The 16,588-nt window shown below is 42.5% G+C and overlaps 3 protein-coding genes across 7 annotated transcripts in view; 1 reads left to right on the top strand and 2 right to left on the bottom strand.

Moving 5' to 3' along the window:
- lrrc75a (leucine rich repeat containing 75A) overlaps positions 1-7,934 on the bottom strand; it is a 20,806-nt gene extending 12,872 nt beyond the window's left edge. The window contains exons 1-4 of one of the 4 annotated variants that reach the window (XM_042063336.1): positions 6,709-7,842; positions 6,398-6,495; positions 6,037-6,172; positions 2,930-3,058 (exon numbers count right to left, since the gene is read on the bottom strand). In XM_042063336.1, coding sequence (XP_041919270.1) covers positions 2,930-3,058; positions 6,037-6,172; positions 6,398-6,495; positions 6,709-6,726 — 381 coding nt within the window. In that variant the 5' untranslated portion in view covers positions 6,727-7,842. Of the gene's footprint in view, positions 1-2,929; positions 3,059-6,036; positions 7,843-7,882 lie in introns of those variants that run through there. The other 3 variants (XM_042063338.1, XM_042063339.1, XM_042063337.1) reach the window with 3 other exon arrangements.
- Positions 7,935-8,437: 503 nt separating this feature from the next.
- On the bottom strand, positions 8,438-13,918 carry poldip2 (polymerase (DNA-directed), delta interacting protein 2). Of its 2 annotated transcripts, none has more exons than XM_042062927.1 (11): positions 13,547-13,918; positions 12,262-12,337; positions 11,617-11,714; positions 11,381-11,480; positions 11,172-11,247; positions 10,517-10,624; positions 10,292-10,428; positions 10,094-10,120; positions 9,743-9,868; positions 9,572-9,651; positions 8,438-8,955 (listed from the first exon to the last, which is right to left on the bottom strand). In XM_042062927.1, exons 1-11 carry the CDS (start codon positions 13,726-13,728, stop codon positions 8,841-8,843), a joined length of 1,125 nt encoding a protein of 374 aa, XP_041918861.1. In that variant the 5' UTR covers positions 13,729-13,918; the 3' UTR covers positions 8,438-8,840. The 2 variants fall into 2 exon arrangements, with proteins under 2 accessions (XP_041918861.1, XP_041918860.1); XM_042062926.1 differs by having other exon boundaries at positions 12,262-12,343.
- Positions 13,919-14,119: 201 nt separating this feature from the next.
- On the top strand, positions 14,120-16,370 carry tmem199 (transmembrane protein 199). The gene is made up of 7 exons (XM_042062929.1): positions 14,120-14,360; positions 14,669-14,876; positions 14,975-15,048; positions 15,156-15,245; positions 15,339-15,381; positions 15,508-15,620; positions 15,799-16,370. Exons 2-7 carry the CDS (start codon positions 14,696-14,698, stop codon positions 15,892-15,894), a joined length of 597 nt encoding a protein of 198 aa, XP_041918863.1. The 5' UTR covers positions 14,120-14,360; positions 14,669-14,695; the 3' UTR covers positions 15,895-16,370.
- The last annotated feature ends 218 nt before the right edge of the window (positions 16,371-16,588 follow it).

The following is a 16,588-nucleotide window of genomic DNA, read 5'->3' on the forward strand; positions in this document are numbered from 1 at the left end:
CAAGCATGATGTACAAATGGAACACACACTCACACACAAGAGAAAAAGAGGGAGCGTGGGAGACAGACAAACAGATGCAGAGACCACGTAACAAAAACACTAACAGAAAGATAGAGAGAGCGAGAGAGAGAGAGAGGGAGGGTGGAGAGGAGGAGAAAGCGAAAGGCAAAGGCCAGAAACAGAGGCAGCAGTGTGTGTGGGGGGAGAGTGTGTCCATCACACTGCAGGTTAATGAGCATTGACAAGAGATCAAGTGACAGGACGAGTCCGGCAGCACAAACACTTCATTCCCCCGCAAGCAACATGACAGCCACACAATGATCTGTGGGAGGTGTTATGCCTAACAACATCTAAGTCTCTGTTCCTGCCCCCCCCCCTCTACTTCTCCACATAAGACATGCTGGCCCTGGCCAAGACATCTGAATGTGCCCCCCCCCCCCAATCCACCCCACTCACCCGCTCCACACACCCATATTAGAATGCATGGGGGCAGCTGTGAGCTGTGCTGCCAGTCCCTGCACTGAGATCTCCATTAATTCCCACTCCCCATTCATCGCTGGCCAAACAACAAATCAATCCTGCATGCTTAACAGGAAGGCTCATGGGTGCACAGCACACACACACACACACACACACACACACACACACACACACACACACACAATACTTTGACTGGAGAGGGATGAGGGAGTGGTTGGGGCTGGGGCTGTTGGCTTGTGTAAAGCACTCGGAGGACGGCAGTGATGGCACGCTGACACGAGCACAGAAATCAACCCTCTGTTCGCATGTCAGCTCATCCACAGTAAACCATAAACAGTATTTATTATGCAGTCGAGGAGACTGGATGAGAACCAAACAAACATTTCTTTTATTGTGTTTGTGAGTGTGTGAGAGTGAGAGAATTTGATGTTGGTATGACGAGTGAATAAGACATGGTGATTTAAAAATTGTTGAATAATATGATTTCTGCTGTCAAATGTTTGCATTCACCGTATTGAATATGAGCATAATTCAATTTCATGCTACCGTGCAATTTTATAAATATCCTTCTGCCATATCTCTTCTTCCTCAGCTCTCTCTTGCTCTATCCCTCCCTCCCTCACACACACACGCACGCACGCACGCACGCACACTACACTGCTCAAACTGAATACTCCTTTCATTACACTCACAGTCAAAGACAGACTTTGTTCTAAGCATGGGTAATTTACAAAATAATGCAAAATAAGACATGCAGGCAAATCATCAGAGAATGCCGTGACTATTACTCCCCAACATGCACAACATACACATTCAATTTATGAAAAATGAGACACTATACCATATCATGTCTGTACCTTCACACAGGAGATGTAATGCAATAAAATTGTGTCAAAGCGATCAAGCCTACAAAATATCATTTCTGAAGCTATTCCAGGACACAAACGCGAAAACACCAGGATAAATATAATTAACTCAAGGCCTCCAGCAGCAAGAGCCCTGGAAGGAAGCAGCATGCGGGATCCAGGACTGTCCTGCTGACTCTGTGTGTGTGTGTGTGTGTGTGTGTGTGTGACACATGGCTGGTCAACTCGCGCTGAGAATCCCCCTGCAGTCAGACACACACTCCCCTGGCAGAGTAATCACACACTCAGCACCGTGCGACAGGACAGAGCCCAGTGACAGACACACACACACACACACACACACATAAACGGCAGAATTTGTGTGGCAGAGATTTCAGGGGAAATCAGTGACATGATGTGTGTGTTTGTACCTGAAATTGTGATTGTGTGTGTATTTGTGTGCCTGTCTGCGCATATGTTTGATATTCTGTGAGTTTAGGTATGTGTGTGTGTTTGTGTTTCCATTCGGGTTTTCATGTCTTTCTGTGTGTCTTGTGTTTGTGTGTGTGTGTGTGTGTGTGTGTGTGTATGTGTGTGAATACCAGTCCTGCTCCACTAAACAGCAGCAGCAACCTCCTCTGAGAGAGCTGCCAGGGCTTTGAGTGACTCATCTGTTAGCACAGCATGGCTGTGAGCTCTGTCTGCCCTCTTCTCTCTCTCCCACTCTCTCTCTCTTTTCTCTCTTTCCCACTCCCTGCTTTGCCTCTCTCTAACCCTTCTCTTCCTCGCTCTCTCTCTCTCATCCCTCTCTCTCTCATCCCTCTCTCACTCATCCCTCTCTCACTCTTCTCTCCTTTTAACGACTGTATTTATTTCTGTGCATGATCAATCTGTCTCTTCCTTCATTTCACAAATCAGTACATATAATAAACTGAATGATAAATCATATTTGTCTAATGTTGGGTGATTTCGAAGGCTCCTTGTAGCATTTATAGATTTTATTCTTTATCTTTATAAATGTTTTTTGTATTGAAGCCACATAAGGTCACAGACAAAGAGATATATACAGCATGCTTGCATAGTTTATTTATGGTAATGTTTAAAGGTACCATAGAAAACACTGCATTCACTAAAGCTGAAAACATAATGTGCAGGATTTTCAAACAATGGGTCTGAAAGGGAGACAATGAAAAACCACACACACCCCATGACATTTGCGTACACTTCCACATGGTTGCCATTTAATATAAAGAGGTATTTTTTGTTAGTCATTTCCTGTCAAAAATGTCACAAATTCGGGCTTTCTCCATCAGTGCTACTAAGGGCAAAATCCCCTTATTTCACTCAGCAACTGCACAGGAATACAACTCAATTATATTCTAGTCACCACGCCACCCTGCTGAACCCTTAAGGGGCAATAATATGAAACTCTGCAAGTCACAACTGCATATTTAAATGTGAATGGTCATATCTGCTTTCACAATTAATGAATAATGGAATTCACGTAAAGAAAATGTTTTTCTGTGTGTGTGTGTGTGTGTGTGTGTGTGTGTGTGTGTGTGTGTGTGTGTGTGTGTGTGTGTGTGTCCTCATGGGCACATTACCGTTTTGGGGCAGTGGACGTATTTGGCCAGGCTGATGATCAAGTCATGGGTGATGGGGTCCACCAGGTTGCGGAAGCTGGCGTATCGGTACAGGACATCATCCAGAGACGTGGACTCCATTCCTAAATCCTTCACAGGGAGAGCAGAGGAGACAGGCTGTAACATAGTGCTCTGAGTTCATTTTCACAGTGGAAAAGATTTCATGGTGTGGGCTGTAGCTGATGACTCTGCCAACAGCCTCAAATCCCATACATACAGACACTGAATGCAGCACATGCATGCTTCCCTACAGAGCATCTAGCACCGCATAACAACAAGAGGGGGTGGCCCCAGACAGTATGTTAACAAATAATACTAAAAGATTCCTTCGAGCTTCATTAATTACATTGGCCATGATTTTACACATATCCCTTAAGGAGATCTAAGAAGGCATGTTGGAATTCATAAAGCCTTAATGATGTTCGACAGCCAAAAAAATTATCAAAATGTTTTGCAAATACTGAAGGCTACTTAAGATTTAGTAATAAAGTTGGAAATGACCAGGGAGCTCATGATTGCATTTATAAATAGGTTTGATAGGTTCTTACAAAGCTAACAATAAAAAATAGAATTGAATGTAATGCTTCAGTGTACTTCCCAATATGATTCCACAACCATACAAAACAGTTAAATATTCAACTGCATTGTTCTTTGCACATTCTGTAGCCTATGCAAAAGATGACTTCTCCACAGCATGTTAACAGAAGATTTGATACATGCTTAACAGCTGGGTTTATATCTGTGGGGGTGCATCACAACAGCAAATCCTACAGCGTCATACAATAACCCTCCACAAATAATTATTTTGCAGTCTCCCACAGTCTGACATCTGCAAAGCAACAGGTGTGCTAAAGCTGCTGCTAGTTATCAGTAGGTTGCCAGGTGAGCTAGAGGCTCCGACTCTAAAGAAGAAGGAGCTGAGAGGTGAGGGGGTGGGACCAAGATATATGGGAGAAATTGATTCGAGAACTTCTCAGATAAAAGAAAATACATGCATTTTTAATATGCCTTGATATCAAATATGGATGTGTAACACACCACGGTTCTGAATGGTGGCCCTATGAACTGAGGGCTGTGTTGCGAGATACAAGAGGGTTACACACACAAAGTGGGTGCCCAATGCTGACCGCACTGACCACGCTGACCGCCTCAGTGCCACATCAAAGCTGTGGAATAAGGGCCACGTTTATACTGATGAGAAGTGAAAAGCCTGCTGCCACGTCAGTGCTCTGAAGCTGCACCTTAATTAATCAATTCCCATTTAATCAAAGACCATCCTTTTTTTCAGTGGTCTCTGAGCAACAACATGCACCTGGCTACCAGTGGACAAAGGATGTGTTAATCTCTCTCTCTCTCTCTCTCATACTCTCTCTCTCTCTCTCCTCTTGACTGCCTTCATTCAGAAAATCCAGTGACTGTCTGATTGGAATCACCATATGCATGATCATACCATCTGCTTTTAAAACCATTCATATGCAGTGAAGGCCCAGCTGCCGGTCCTTCTTTCTCCAAATAGTGGCAGCTGACTCCTGAAAGGATCCAACCCTGATCTTGGAACATTCCTAACTGTTCTGATGCCACAATAATACTGTATCTCCTAATACACTGCAGCAGTTTCTTAGCACTCAAAGGGATTATAGATTTGCATCGGCTATCTTCTCTTGACTGGACCTCTGATCCCTGGTCCTAATGGGCATCCATGAAAATCCCTTAGAGGACAAGAGAGACTATCCCTACAAATACCCAGTAAATCTTTGCCGGAGAGTCATTTGTATCGGAAAATGATACTGAAGTGCAATGATCACAGGAACAAGCAGTGGCGGACTGAAAAACATCAAGTCATGCGAGCACCAGGACAGCCTGAAGCCTAAACTCAACCGACCCTGCAAGATCCCTGGTCTGAATGACTAAAGCCATACTCATTTATAGCTCAGCGTTGCTCTGGGACTTAGCCAACAATACTGACCCACTTAAACACGCTCCCACACAATATGCACGTCTTCCACCACAATCTGAGCGCATTCCTGGAAGATGTCGCTGTGAATGCAACTTGGAACCTCTTCCTTTGCCTCGCCATTGACAGCAGTCTCTCTCTTTCAGTGGTGCCTCCCTCCACCTGTTTGCAGGCACCCTGGCTCTCTGCTCTCCGGCCGTCTCTGCCTGCTCCATCACTCACTCATGGCATCACGGACTGCTGACAAGTAATAAATCGCACAGCTCCTCTAACTGCATCAACAGCACAGGCCTCTGGGCATCTGTGCCAGCCGTGCAGAGAAGCAGAGGATGGAGCACACACACACAGACACACAGACACACACACACACACACACACACACACCATTCTGGGTTAAAGATGAAGCAATCAGACATGGGAACTCTCTGCCAGTCTATTAAGTCACTGAGATGACCTAATGGCAGTTTATCCCTCACCGTTTAGCCCCAATCCATGAGAACGAGGAGGCATTTTAAACGTGACTGGCCATTCAGTGGGGCGGCCCACTCTGAGAGGCTTCCTATTCTTTGACCTCTGCATCAGTGTTCCTCATACCCTCTAGTCCCTGTGGAACAGAGGCCCACAATGTCACTGGCAGTGAGGGTCTGATCACATTACAGGAGAGAGCGGACCAGCCTCTGGGGAGGGAGAATTGCACCTCTGTATCAGCATTTTTTAGGGGCCAAGGTGGAGTTCAGTGAGGCATCTTATCAGCAAGTTAGCAACAATCACTGTGCTTTGAACATGCCATGTCTGGGGATTTCATTCTTAAATGGTACGTATATGGTGTCACTTACAAAGCTAGTGTGCAAAACAAAAGAGACCAAGTGAGAAAGATGTGCTCTTTTTCTCACCAGACTCTTATGATAAATCATTGTTGATGCATTTGAAAGTGTGCACGCAATCTTTTAGAAACCCGCGAGGCAGCACAAATATTTCCACTGATAGACTAAAAGACTAAGTGACAGCTCCAAAGGGATCACAATGAGACAAGAGGTTGACGGATGCTGAGCAGGAGGGGTTTCAGACAGACACACAGGGAGAGAAGGCTATGGATTGGTTTGCACCACCATACCTGTCGGAGTGTCTTCAGCATCTCTGTTGCCTCGTCTTGTTTTCCTTGCTTTGCCATCATCATCATCTCCTGAATCATCCCGATACGTCGCTGGTAAGGAGGAGGGGTCCCGCTTCGGCTAAGTCGGTCCCCTGACCTTAACATGAACGAGGCAAATAAATCGTTTCGCTCCTTTGTCGGTGTCCGTTTCCAACCGTGATGAGGGCTTGGGCCAGCCTCAGCCCCCTTTGTCTGTTTTGCTCCCATACTTGTGTTAGTGTACACTGCAAGCTCTTCCAAGACTCATGCTAACTTGTCATTACTAACGGTAACGCCCATTTATGAATTTATCATATTATAATTTAGTCTGAAAGTCATTCACATTTGCCGACAGCCAGAAAGGGTTAGAGTCAGGAAAGAAACTCCAGAGTTGAACTTGATGAATGAGGCATCACTCCTGACTGCTACATGTAGCGATGTCTGTAAAGAAGATAAACACAAACCTCTAGGACATTTTTTCCAAACCTGAGTAGCCTATACACCTACAGGCGTTCACATCGCAAAAAGGTCTTGCGTCAATAGACGGGGGAAAATTGGGCATACGCCCATACCCACCCCGAATCTTTGTGAGCTGGAAGTTTTGGTAAGTTATTCTTTTTTCGAATCAAATTAATAACGTCATTGACTACATACCTTGAAGAGACAGCTCATACCGACAATAAAACCAATATACCATACAGGTATATCTTTAAAAGAAGATCAACTAATGTTGTAGGCTACGTCACGTTGTCGAAGATGCGATTTAACTTCAGTTGCACAGGCAACGAGGGAACACCTCCGACGAAGATGCCTGCAGCCTGGCCGCAGACGAAAGGGGAAACAAAACAATCACATCACTTCAGCAGATATGTGGAAACTCTGGCTGCGCAATTAAAATACCAACTTCCCTGCATGACACGGAGTCCCACATTCTAAAAAAGCGCGGGTCTCCTTGTGATGAAATGAATTGCAACAACAACAAAAAAACTGAACTCCCCGTTCTGAGCCTGTTATTTCTTTTATGAGGTGTTCCTTGTGAAACCAAAACCGCACGTTTTGTCTCTGCGGCAGATAGGCTAGAGGAAATGGAGGTAACAGGGAAATGAGGTCTGCCAATGTTTACACCGTCCCTATCGGTTTACACTTGCCATTCTGTACTCAGGCTTTATCCAATCATCCGCACAGACTTCGATTGTTTATCAGTCCTGCGGCTCACTCCAACATTAATGGATGTAATCCTTGGCGTTTCGTCTCTCCTTCAAGCAGCGAATCCGCAGTCACCCATGCTAGGCTTCTGTACCCAGGGTAATGATCTCATTAGGGTATCCTTGTGCACCACTTGAAAGACTGGAAAAGATTCGAGACTGCGCTGTAGGTGTTCCTCGATGAAAGTGAATTTTATAGGAAACGCTGGACCAAAACGATGCGTAAAGAGCACGAGCGTGTGCGCTTTTCTGCGCACAGCCATGGGAGGGGTTGGACCAACCGCAACATCTTTAGGTCCTCAGTTAAGATGTCCGGACAGACTGTTCTGTCTGTCGTCCCGTTTGTTGACACAAGTGGACATTCTGATTATAGAATAAAATAACGCTAGAAAGGCGAATGTCAATGATAGGGCCTAAAGGCAAATATTTGCGTAATTATTTGGCAAAAATTTAGAGAAAATACACAGACCAATCGAGCACTTTAAAGCTACATGTTCAATTAGATTAACACAACTTCTCAAAGAACATACTTAAAAAAAGTCATAACGGCAACATCAATAAACCTGCCAGAGATCAGAGTCATCAGTTCGCTATTTGTAATGATTTTGTATTGAATCACTTGCCTGTCTTGTTTGCCGCCTCGGCATCACACTGACATCTAGCGCTTGAAATGAGGAAATCTATTCCACAGCTCCACTGATTCAATGTGTGAAAACGCTACTGTAGATATTCTCTTTACGACATGAATGCATCATGCTGACTCGACCTAGAGTCGCTGGGTGTCGTGTTTTAGATGACAAACTGGTTCAGAAATACTAAAAAAACGTTTCCACTATTTTCAAAATGCATGTTTTATTTTTTGCCTTTACAACCTTATTTACAGTACATTGAGGAATATTCAGGTGTTCATTTATTCAAATTAAGTTCCAATTTAAAAAAAAGAAAACAAAGATTCCTTGCAAAGTGGCAAGAAAGTCTTCCAGGAAGCAACTACACTGGAGGACATGGTAACTCACATCCATCACTGTGCAGCTTTCACTCACTCCGAAACCAGTCTGTCGATTATGCATTCTACATTCTGTGGGTAAAAGACCTCCAAAACATAACCGCTCAGAACATCAGCATTTCACAAAAAAAAAAAAAAAAAAAAATGATATATATATATTATAAAGCTTCCACTGGGATCAGTCTGCTTTCCTGACAGGTATAAATAAAAACTGAAGGAACCACCCAGAATTCTGGCTTTTAATTCACAAAATTGTTCATCTTTCAACCCTCTTCTAGCTCATCCTGACCATCAGGACAGCTAAATGTCACATTAGCTGGAACCTCAGCGGCCGCACAAACTTCCCCACTTTGTTCTTTTTGAAAGCATCAATGTGTGATAAGCCATGGCTAACAGTACTGGCTAAGAGTTATATCACCATTGAAATCTTGAAACAAATCAGATTACTTAAAGATCAAGGGCAAGCGTTGCGACATCTGATAGCACTGAAGCCTCACCGGAGCAACAGATAAAGGAGAGGTGTTTGCAGGACTACTGTTGGCTGCAGGTGTGGTGCTGTGTGTGCAGGGGCTGGGTCAGAAAGAGTAGCCAGCAGGGGGCGCCTTGTCGTCCTTGTTGCTCTCCAGAGAGAAGGGTGGAATGCGCACGTCAAAGTGGGAGCCATCGGTCCTCTCGATGCGGAATGTCCCCCTGTGCACAACACAGCAAAAACCAGGCACTTAGCTAATACTCATTTCATACCCTTTCCACATTATGTCACTGCGCATCAAGGTCCTAAGTGATTTGTGATCTGTTGATGGTCAGGTGGTTGGTAATTGTTTTGCCAGAGTCATTGCGGCTTGCCTGGGCTTTTATGATCCAATGGGAGCAAACCAAAAGAAGTCCCAAAACGTTAAAGACCCAACCACATGATGCCAGTCTAAACACATGCAGGCATTCAAAGTATGCACCCTAAACAATGAGCTAAAACAAATATATTCTCCACAATGGTGAACACTATTTCATGAAAGCTAGAGAAAAAAATTGCTCACATACCACATAATTTCAGTACAACATCACATTGTCAGTCAAGGTTGACACAACACATAAGCTTACTTGTTTGTTCATGTTTGGCATATCAAAAAACATTCAAAGGGGTTTGCCCATTTTATTACTTAATTGCTCATTCTACTGTTCAGTCCCTGGCCACAGCTCTTTGACAATTCAACAATGAAAATTCCAAAACTTCTCCTTTAAATCTCCTATGAAAAAAAACAGGCCATTTGAAAACAAACAATCTGGGCATGCCCTCTCCGTCATTGCTCACCACATGTGTCCGCTGGGTGCTTGCAGAGAAACGTGACTGCTATACTGAAACGCTGGCTGCTCTTTTGACAGCACAGGCTCCTGTGAGGGGGACAGCATAAACACCCCAGTCAGCCTACAGGGCCACACGTGCTTCTCGAGACGCTTCGAGGCGCTTCACATGTCTACTCACCCTACCAACGACTCCTCGTCCCCTGACTGTTTCCAAGGTTCCTGAGAGACTAAAAATCCTCCAGTGTCTCTCTCTCAGCTGAACCACTTCATCGCCCATGTTCTCCAGACGGATACAATATCTCCACTGGGTCACACACACAGACGCACATGGCCACTTTATTACAATGCCACCGGTACACGCTGTACTATCAGGAATGATAAGGCCTGCAGAGCCACAACATGTACTTAACATTGTGTCAAGGAGATTTGTAATTACCATTTTATTACAAGTATTAACTACTAAAAATATTCAGCACAAGCGGATTTAAACAGAAGAGATACAAATAATTGGTAGTAATATATTACTTACCCAATACACATGTGAATTTTGAGCTTCCTGTGATGAGAGGAAATGAGAAACTGAGACAAACTGAACCTTACAAACACACACACTCATAAACTGTAGAACAGAGATGTAGCTTATGTTGTTGTTGCTGCTGTGTCTGTTAAGCATATCAGCCCACGTATAAACTCATCATCCAACTCCCTTTGCTGCTGCTTTCCTTACCCTCATGCCCATGTAGAAAGGAATGACAGTGACGCGGATGTTCTCTGTGGTCTCCCGGTGGACGTCCGACAGCTCCAGCCAGGGATGGTTCTTCTCTTGCCACGCCTGCAGGGTGTCTCTCGCACTGAAAGGGGGATCTGGGTGAGACATGAAAAAAGACAACACCATCAGAATCAATCTGTTACAGTATTTTTGCCAATGTTAGAGAGATAAGTAGGTTATTACTTTTGGCTGGGTTGTACATGACAAAACGCTCAAATAGTTCGTGCTGAATGGGGATCTGTTCTGTGGAGTTGTAGGGTAGGATGTCTTCATGACTAACATAGTCCAGACCTGAAAATTCCCAAAAAGAGAATATCACACAAAGATCTGGCATCCGACAGGATCTTAACTCCATGATAAAAGAGGACTGAGAAAGAAAATTGACTGGTGCCAACAGTATTACCAGAAGACCGAAATTACTGCCACAAGTCTACAAAACAGGCTAATCTTATCTGGGTAATTCAGGTTTTTAAATAAGGACGTAAGGCTGTTTACAGATACGACACCGCAGTATTGCACATGTCTGTTCTTGCTATTGCCAGTGAACTTCATTCTCCATTGTGTCTTATGTTTTGTGTTAGAACGTTCACTTATTCACTTTTGTCCCCTTTTATCCACTTTCCCTTAACACTTTAACATTGACCCTCATCAAGAAACAGCCACAAGAGCAGTGCATCAGTGAATCTCCTCTTTGGGACATGCTTACATGCCTAACTGGTTAGTTACAGGAATGATTAGCAGAGCCCTTGACCTGTGGGTATAGTCATCAGTGATCAGGGCCAGAAATAGGTGCAGGCTTTGTTACATCACAACAAGCAGCTGTCCTGCTCCACCTCACCTGGAATGGCGTACAGGGCCCTGCTGTCATCATGATTGGCCAGGAACGTCACCGCTTCCGTCTGAGACCGCTGAGACTGTCAGAACCAGTCAAAATGAGTAATTCAACACATCAACTACTCTTTCAAATGTGTCCTTTTGTGACAATACAAACTGAGCTTCAGTAAGAATTGTGAAGGCAACAAGATAAGAGAGTGCAGAGTAACTCACTATGTGAGGGCAGTCCCGGGTGTCAATCAAGACCTGGTAGTATGTGTGTGTTTTGCCCTTCACCTCTTTAGACCCGTGTGATCCAGGGGGGTCTTGCTTGCTGGGGGGAAAAAAGCCTATTAATATTTCTGAGGTAAAGTGAATACATGAAGAAAATAACTACAGTAACTTTTAATACTTAATTAACCAATTATATTCAATCAGCATGGAAATGTAGAGTTCACAATCAAAGCTACCTTTCAGAAGTGGGAGGGGTGACATCACGGTCATAAAGACGTGCATGCCAGGGAAATAACACTATCCCTCTGTAGCCAAACACACTGTGGAGGAAAAGCTGTGGACACGATATAACAGTCACAACTTGAAAACAGAACATAAACATGTACACACAACAATGTTTATGTTGCTCATATCTAACATTTAATTACTATTATTTCAAGTCAACACCGATTGAACTTAAAAGCTGTCTAAACTTGGCAAGACAATTAGAGGTATGTAATGTATGTTACAACTAAAAACTCTAAATGCATTACCATTAACAAGCTGGTGGTGGTCATAAGCTAGTAGTTCAGTTGCAGACATTGACTACTTAACATTAACTAGCAAAGGCAAATCACTTCACCACAACTTAAACAAGTTAATCAAGTTAATCTTCAAAAGGCAATTCCAAATGTCCTTTATAGTGCATCCTCATCACAGAATAATCTCTACTGAGAGCATTCATTGCCCCTCCTAGTCACCATTCTAAACTAACATTATATGAGAGAGCTCATAACAATGGAATGCAGAAGAGGATCATGTTGTTATTCCTCTGGCTCTTCTTCTAATGGATTGTTGCTGTGGTCAAAGCTTTGATCAGTCCAACTAAAATCACCCCTCACCTGGCCGGTCTCATATTTGCCATGATGCTTCGGGGCCTCAAACACTCCCACAGCTTCCAGAACTTTTCCTTCAGGCCTGTTTCTGCCAAATATGTTACAGTGCATAAGAAACACACAAAACAGGCAAAGGCCAATATCTGCAGTAAAAACATACAACACCAACGACACCACAGACAGGTAGAGAAATCAATCATGGATAAATGTTGGTGCAGGCAGGCAGATGACAGTGTGGACAGGCAGATGCCTGACATAACCCTGTTAATGATTAAACATAGTGGCTAAATATGGCAATACATCAAACTGAATTCCTTCTTGAATAGCAAGTCAAAACACAATGATAGACAAACAAGTGCAATGCTTCCATGTGGTACACATACAATACAGACACAACAACAAAGATTGTTGAGATTCTGGGAATAAAATGGCACAAAATTATATAAAAGGCTGGTTATGTAAAACAGATCCGGAAACATTGGCCTACGCTGAGCATGGGGTGAGCCAGCTGCCAAAAACCACCCCTCCCCTCCTCCTGCAGGGTGATACACCACTGGCATGTGAGGCCAAAGAAATAGCACCCATTACTGGCACTAGATCTGGAAGCTGTGTTATGTCACAGGCAGCCTCAGCCTCGGAGAGATGAGCACCCATATCACTATGGCTTAATATTGAGCAACATTAAGGCAGAGACCCAAGTACTTTGGGTAGGAGACAGACAACTATAAGCAACTTTAAGCAAAGCAATTTAATCTGTTGGATTTGAAACCATCGTGCATCTCTGTTAGTGTGACAGTATGATGAAATCACGACTTACAACACAGGGAACGCTCCATTGCCCAATACCAACAAGAAGGCCACAGTATGGAACAATCTAATAACTTTAACTCTGCGTTACATCAACTGTCATGCAATGGTTGATGTCAGTCACTGAATTCACTTCCTTCACAAGTAGTCTTTTTCGCATACAATTCCATTACTGTCAAGATAGTGTTACTGACACTGCAAAAAGAACATACAGCACAATGTTAGCTGGCTAGCTCGGGTTATTATAAGGAATTCAAACTCTGGACGGCAACATAAGTTATTAACTTTAACCATGGTTACCCATCTGCCACCGACTTAAGTGCTTAAATGCAGCAATGTATAACCTAAAATCCATACAATATTAGTTTATATATGCAGTGTACGATTTGTGGAACAGAGATACAGTAACATTAACTAGCCGACTAATGTTAACGCTTTCTACAACTCGCATGGCAGGACATGGACGTCGTTAACCAACTCTTACCGTGACGACATGAACCTCGTCTGCTGGAAGTTGAACAAGCCACAGGACGAACATTGCAAGCGGAGTCTATTTAGTTCAAGTCCAGTGTTATATTCAATCACACTTAGTATTCTGAGTGCACGTTTTCTATTACATTTACTAACAGTTGACAACAAACCGCGCCGAATGGCACACGCAGCCATCTTTCCTCAGGATAGTTGTACACGCAGACTCACATGAACGTCAGTTAAGTGCGATGGAAATTAACTCTTGTAAAAAAAACTCTACTGTGCATCAGTTGGGATGTTATAAAAATTACCATGCTAATTAGTTCATGATGCGCAACAAGCTCGCAGGGTAACGTTAAAACTAATTCCAAATGTTATTGTATCGCTGAGAAAAATATTAATATTTTTCAAACGTAAAATATGGTCATGCTAAACTAAATTAGTTTACATATTTGGAAATATTACGCATGTGTAAATACGTATAAATTAAAAATACCTTCGAAATCGTGTTTTTGAAAAACGGAAGTAGTCTTACGTCACACATCACAAGGTAAACATCACCAGCTAGCAAGTTAGCTCACTCGTCGTCGAATCGAGAAGTGTCTACTGGCTTGCACTGTCATGATCATCACTTGATATCATCACTTATGGACATTAGTTGTTACAGAATTTGATTTATTGAGAATTTGAGAATAATAAGTGTTGACAAGTGTCACATCTCTGTTTTGCGGATGATCTGTGTCGATATTGTCCCAGTCAAACGGCAAGCTAACTTTGAAGTGGCAATTGAAGCTAGAAGCTAAGTCAGCTGCTAATATTAATTCAAGGTGAGTAAGTTAGTGGATCAAACATTTTATGTACAACCAGAGAGCTTAATGACTGTGGGAAGTTTTTACCTACCTTTTACCTTTTGCTGCTTCATGATTCGTTTGCCGTTAACTTACGTTGACCTAACAGCATGGAACATAATGTTAACGTTAGCTGTGGATGAAGCTTTATTTGCCAGTTTAGTTTGATTTGTTAACCTGTCCTGTGAAACTGTGTTAAGCAGAATCGAGTCTAGAAGCAACTACATAATTATCTATGACATTTAAGTATTTTGTCAATTTCATTCATTGCTATTTTACCATTACAGCCTGGTGTAACTCAGACTCAACAGAGAATGGCGTCATCTTTCGTTGTTGGAGACCAATTCAGGGAGAAGGTGAAAGAACTGTTGGATACGGAGTCTCCAGTTCCCGCAGACTTGCTCGAAGAATTGGAGCCCATACTTGATGGAGAGGGGGAGTCTAGTATACGTTTTAAAACCGTCAGGAAACTCAACACCTACCTTCAAAAAAATGGTGAGGTGCTAACACAATATTGTTGCATGGTCAGATGTTAACAAGGCCTAACCCATGTGGAGTTTCCCCATGATATTTATGCTGTTGTCTTATCAAAGGGCACCCATCCTACCTTCACGAACTACTGGAAGACAGCATGCTATTCTTACCAGAGTACAAAAAGCCTCCACGGGTAAGTAAAACGGTGTCAAGCTTCTACAGTAAAACCTGATACTGTCGAGCACAAATTTGGTGTCAGGAGCAACAAACATCCTAAATTAAGCCCTTATTCCCCTACAGAATCCTGAGTTGGTGGCTCGTCTGGAGAAGATAAAAGCAAAGCTTGCTAATGAAGAATACAATCGGATGACAAGAAATGTGAACACTCAAGTAAATGGCAGTCATTTTGTCAAGATCATCCTCTCAAAGTTATGTGTGAGTAAATCAGGATTGTTTGATTGTGTGTGCTTCTTTGTCATTTAGGAAATTAGCCGTCATGGAACATTAGCAGACTTTGGGAAGCAAGGTTGGTGTGCCCTGAAGGTTTTTAATGAACATTTAATTAAAAGTTCCTGTACATGTTATTTGAATGTGCAAGAGAAGTAGGGCTGCCACTGATCTGTGATCTTTGCTTCCCCACACTCATTTTTAGTGCGGTCAGCAAAAACAGCAGTTCTGACTGTCTTCAACTTCCTGGTTACGGTGGTTGCAGCATTCGCCTGCGCTTACATCGGCAGCCAGTACATCTTCACAGAAACAACAGCTGTAAGAATCCCTTTATTCAATTGTTTCTTATTACCTTTCTAAATTTTGAATATCTGATCAGATAGACCTGATATTCCAGTAGGCTTATTTGTTTACTGTTACAATGTGTGGCTATCTGTATTCCGAAAATGATTTCTGATTCAATAGTAAGGTGTCCTGTTCAAACTTTTATCCACAGCGTGTGATTTCAGCAGTGATCGCAGCCTCTGTTGTGGGTCTGGCAGAGCTGTATGTTCTAGTACGGACGATGGAGGGAGATTTGGGAGAGCCATGATATCCCTCAACCGTACTACAGTCTAGGACGTTTCATTCCAACAGAAATATTTGCCTCTTTATGGAACCTTAAAAGCATCTGCTGTTTGATGCTTTGATGTTTCAAACTGAACATTAAGAATGAGGAAACTGTTATAGCAACAAATGAACTACTTGGACCAAATTGTAAATGAGTCTTTGTTTATCTTATTTATTTTATTGCCTTGTTGTTTGATGTTTTTTTTCCCCATTTACTGTTTTTTTGAAGATTATGTTATTTAAGATTTTGCAACCTTTATCAATTAATGATAAATCAAATTAATTTATCAATAACATTTTGCTTACTGTCTATTGAACTACAATCTTGATTATTTATATCCATAACCTCTTGAAATCCGTTGTCCGTAATACATGCTAAAGGTATATTTACTGATATGCACAAGGAATGTACAAAATGTGTGATCATCTTTCAAAAATAAATGTAAATGTGTCTAAGAATTTATGTGTTAAATGAAGTGGTCTTTTGCTATTTTAGTGTCATGTTGATAAAGTATGGTTTGATTATTATTGCAATTCTGTGAATTAGCTTTCCAGCACTGTGAAGATCACTTAAAAGAATTTGTTCCAAAAACATTGTACATTCCATTTGCTGTATTGAAGAAATATACCCCAAAATGACTGCACTCCGTCGAGTGATGGTTCTGATGCATACAGTT

Source organism: Alosa sapidissima, chromosome 15, assembly GCF_018492685.1.
Source record: "Alosa sapidissima isolate fAloSap1 chromosome 15, fAloSap1.pri, whole genome shotgun sequence".
NCBI classification, from domain to species: domain Eukaryota; kingdom Metazoa; phylum Chordata; class Actinopteri; order Clupeiformes; family Clupeidae; genus Alosa; species Alosa sapidissima.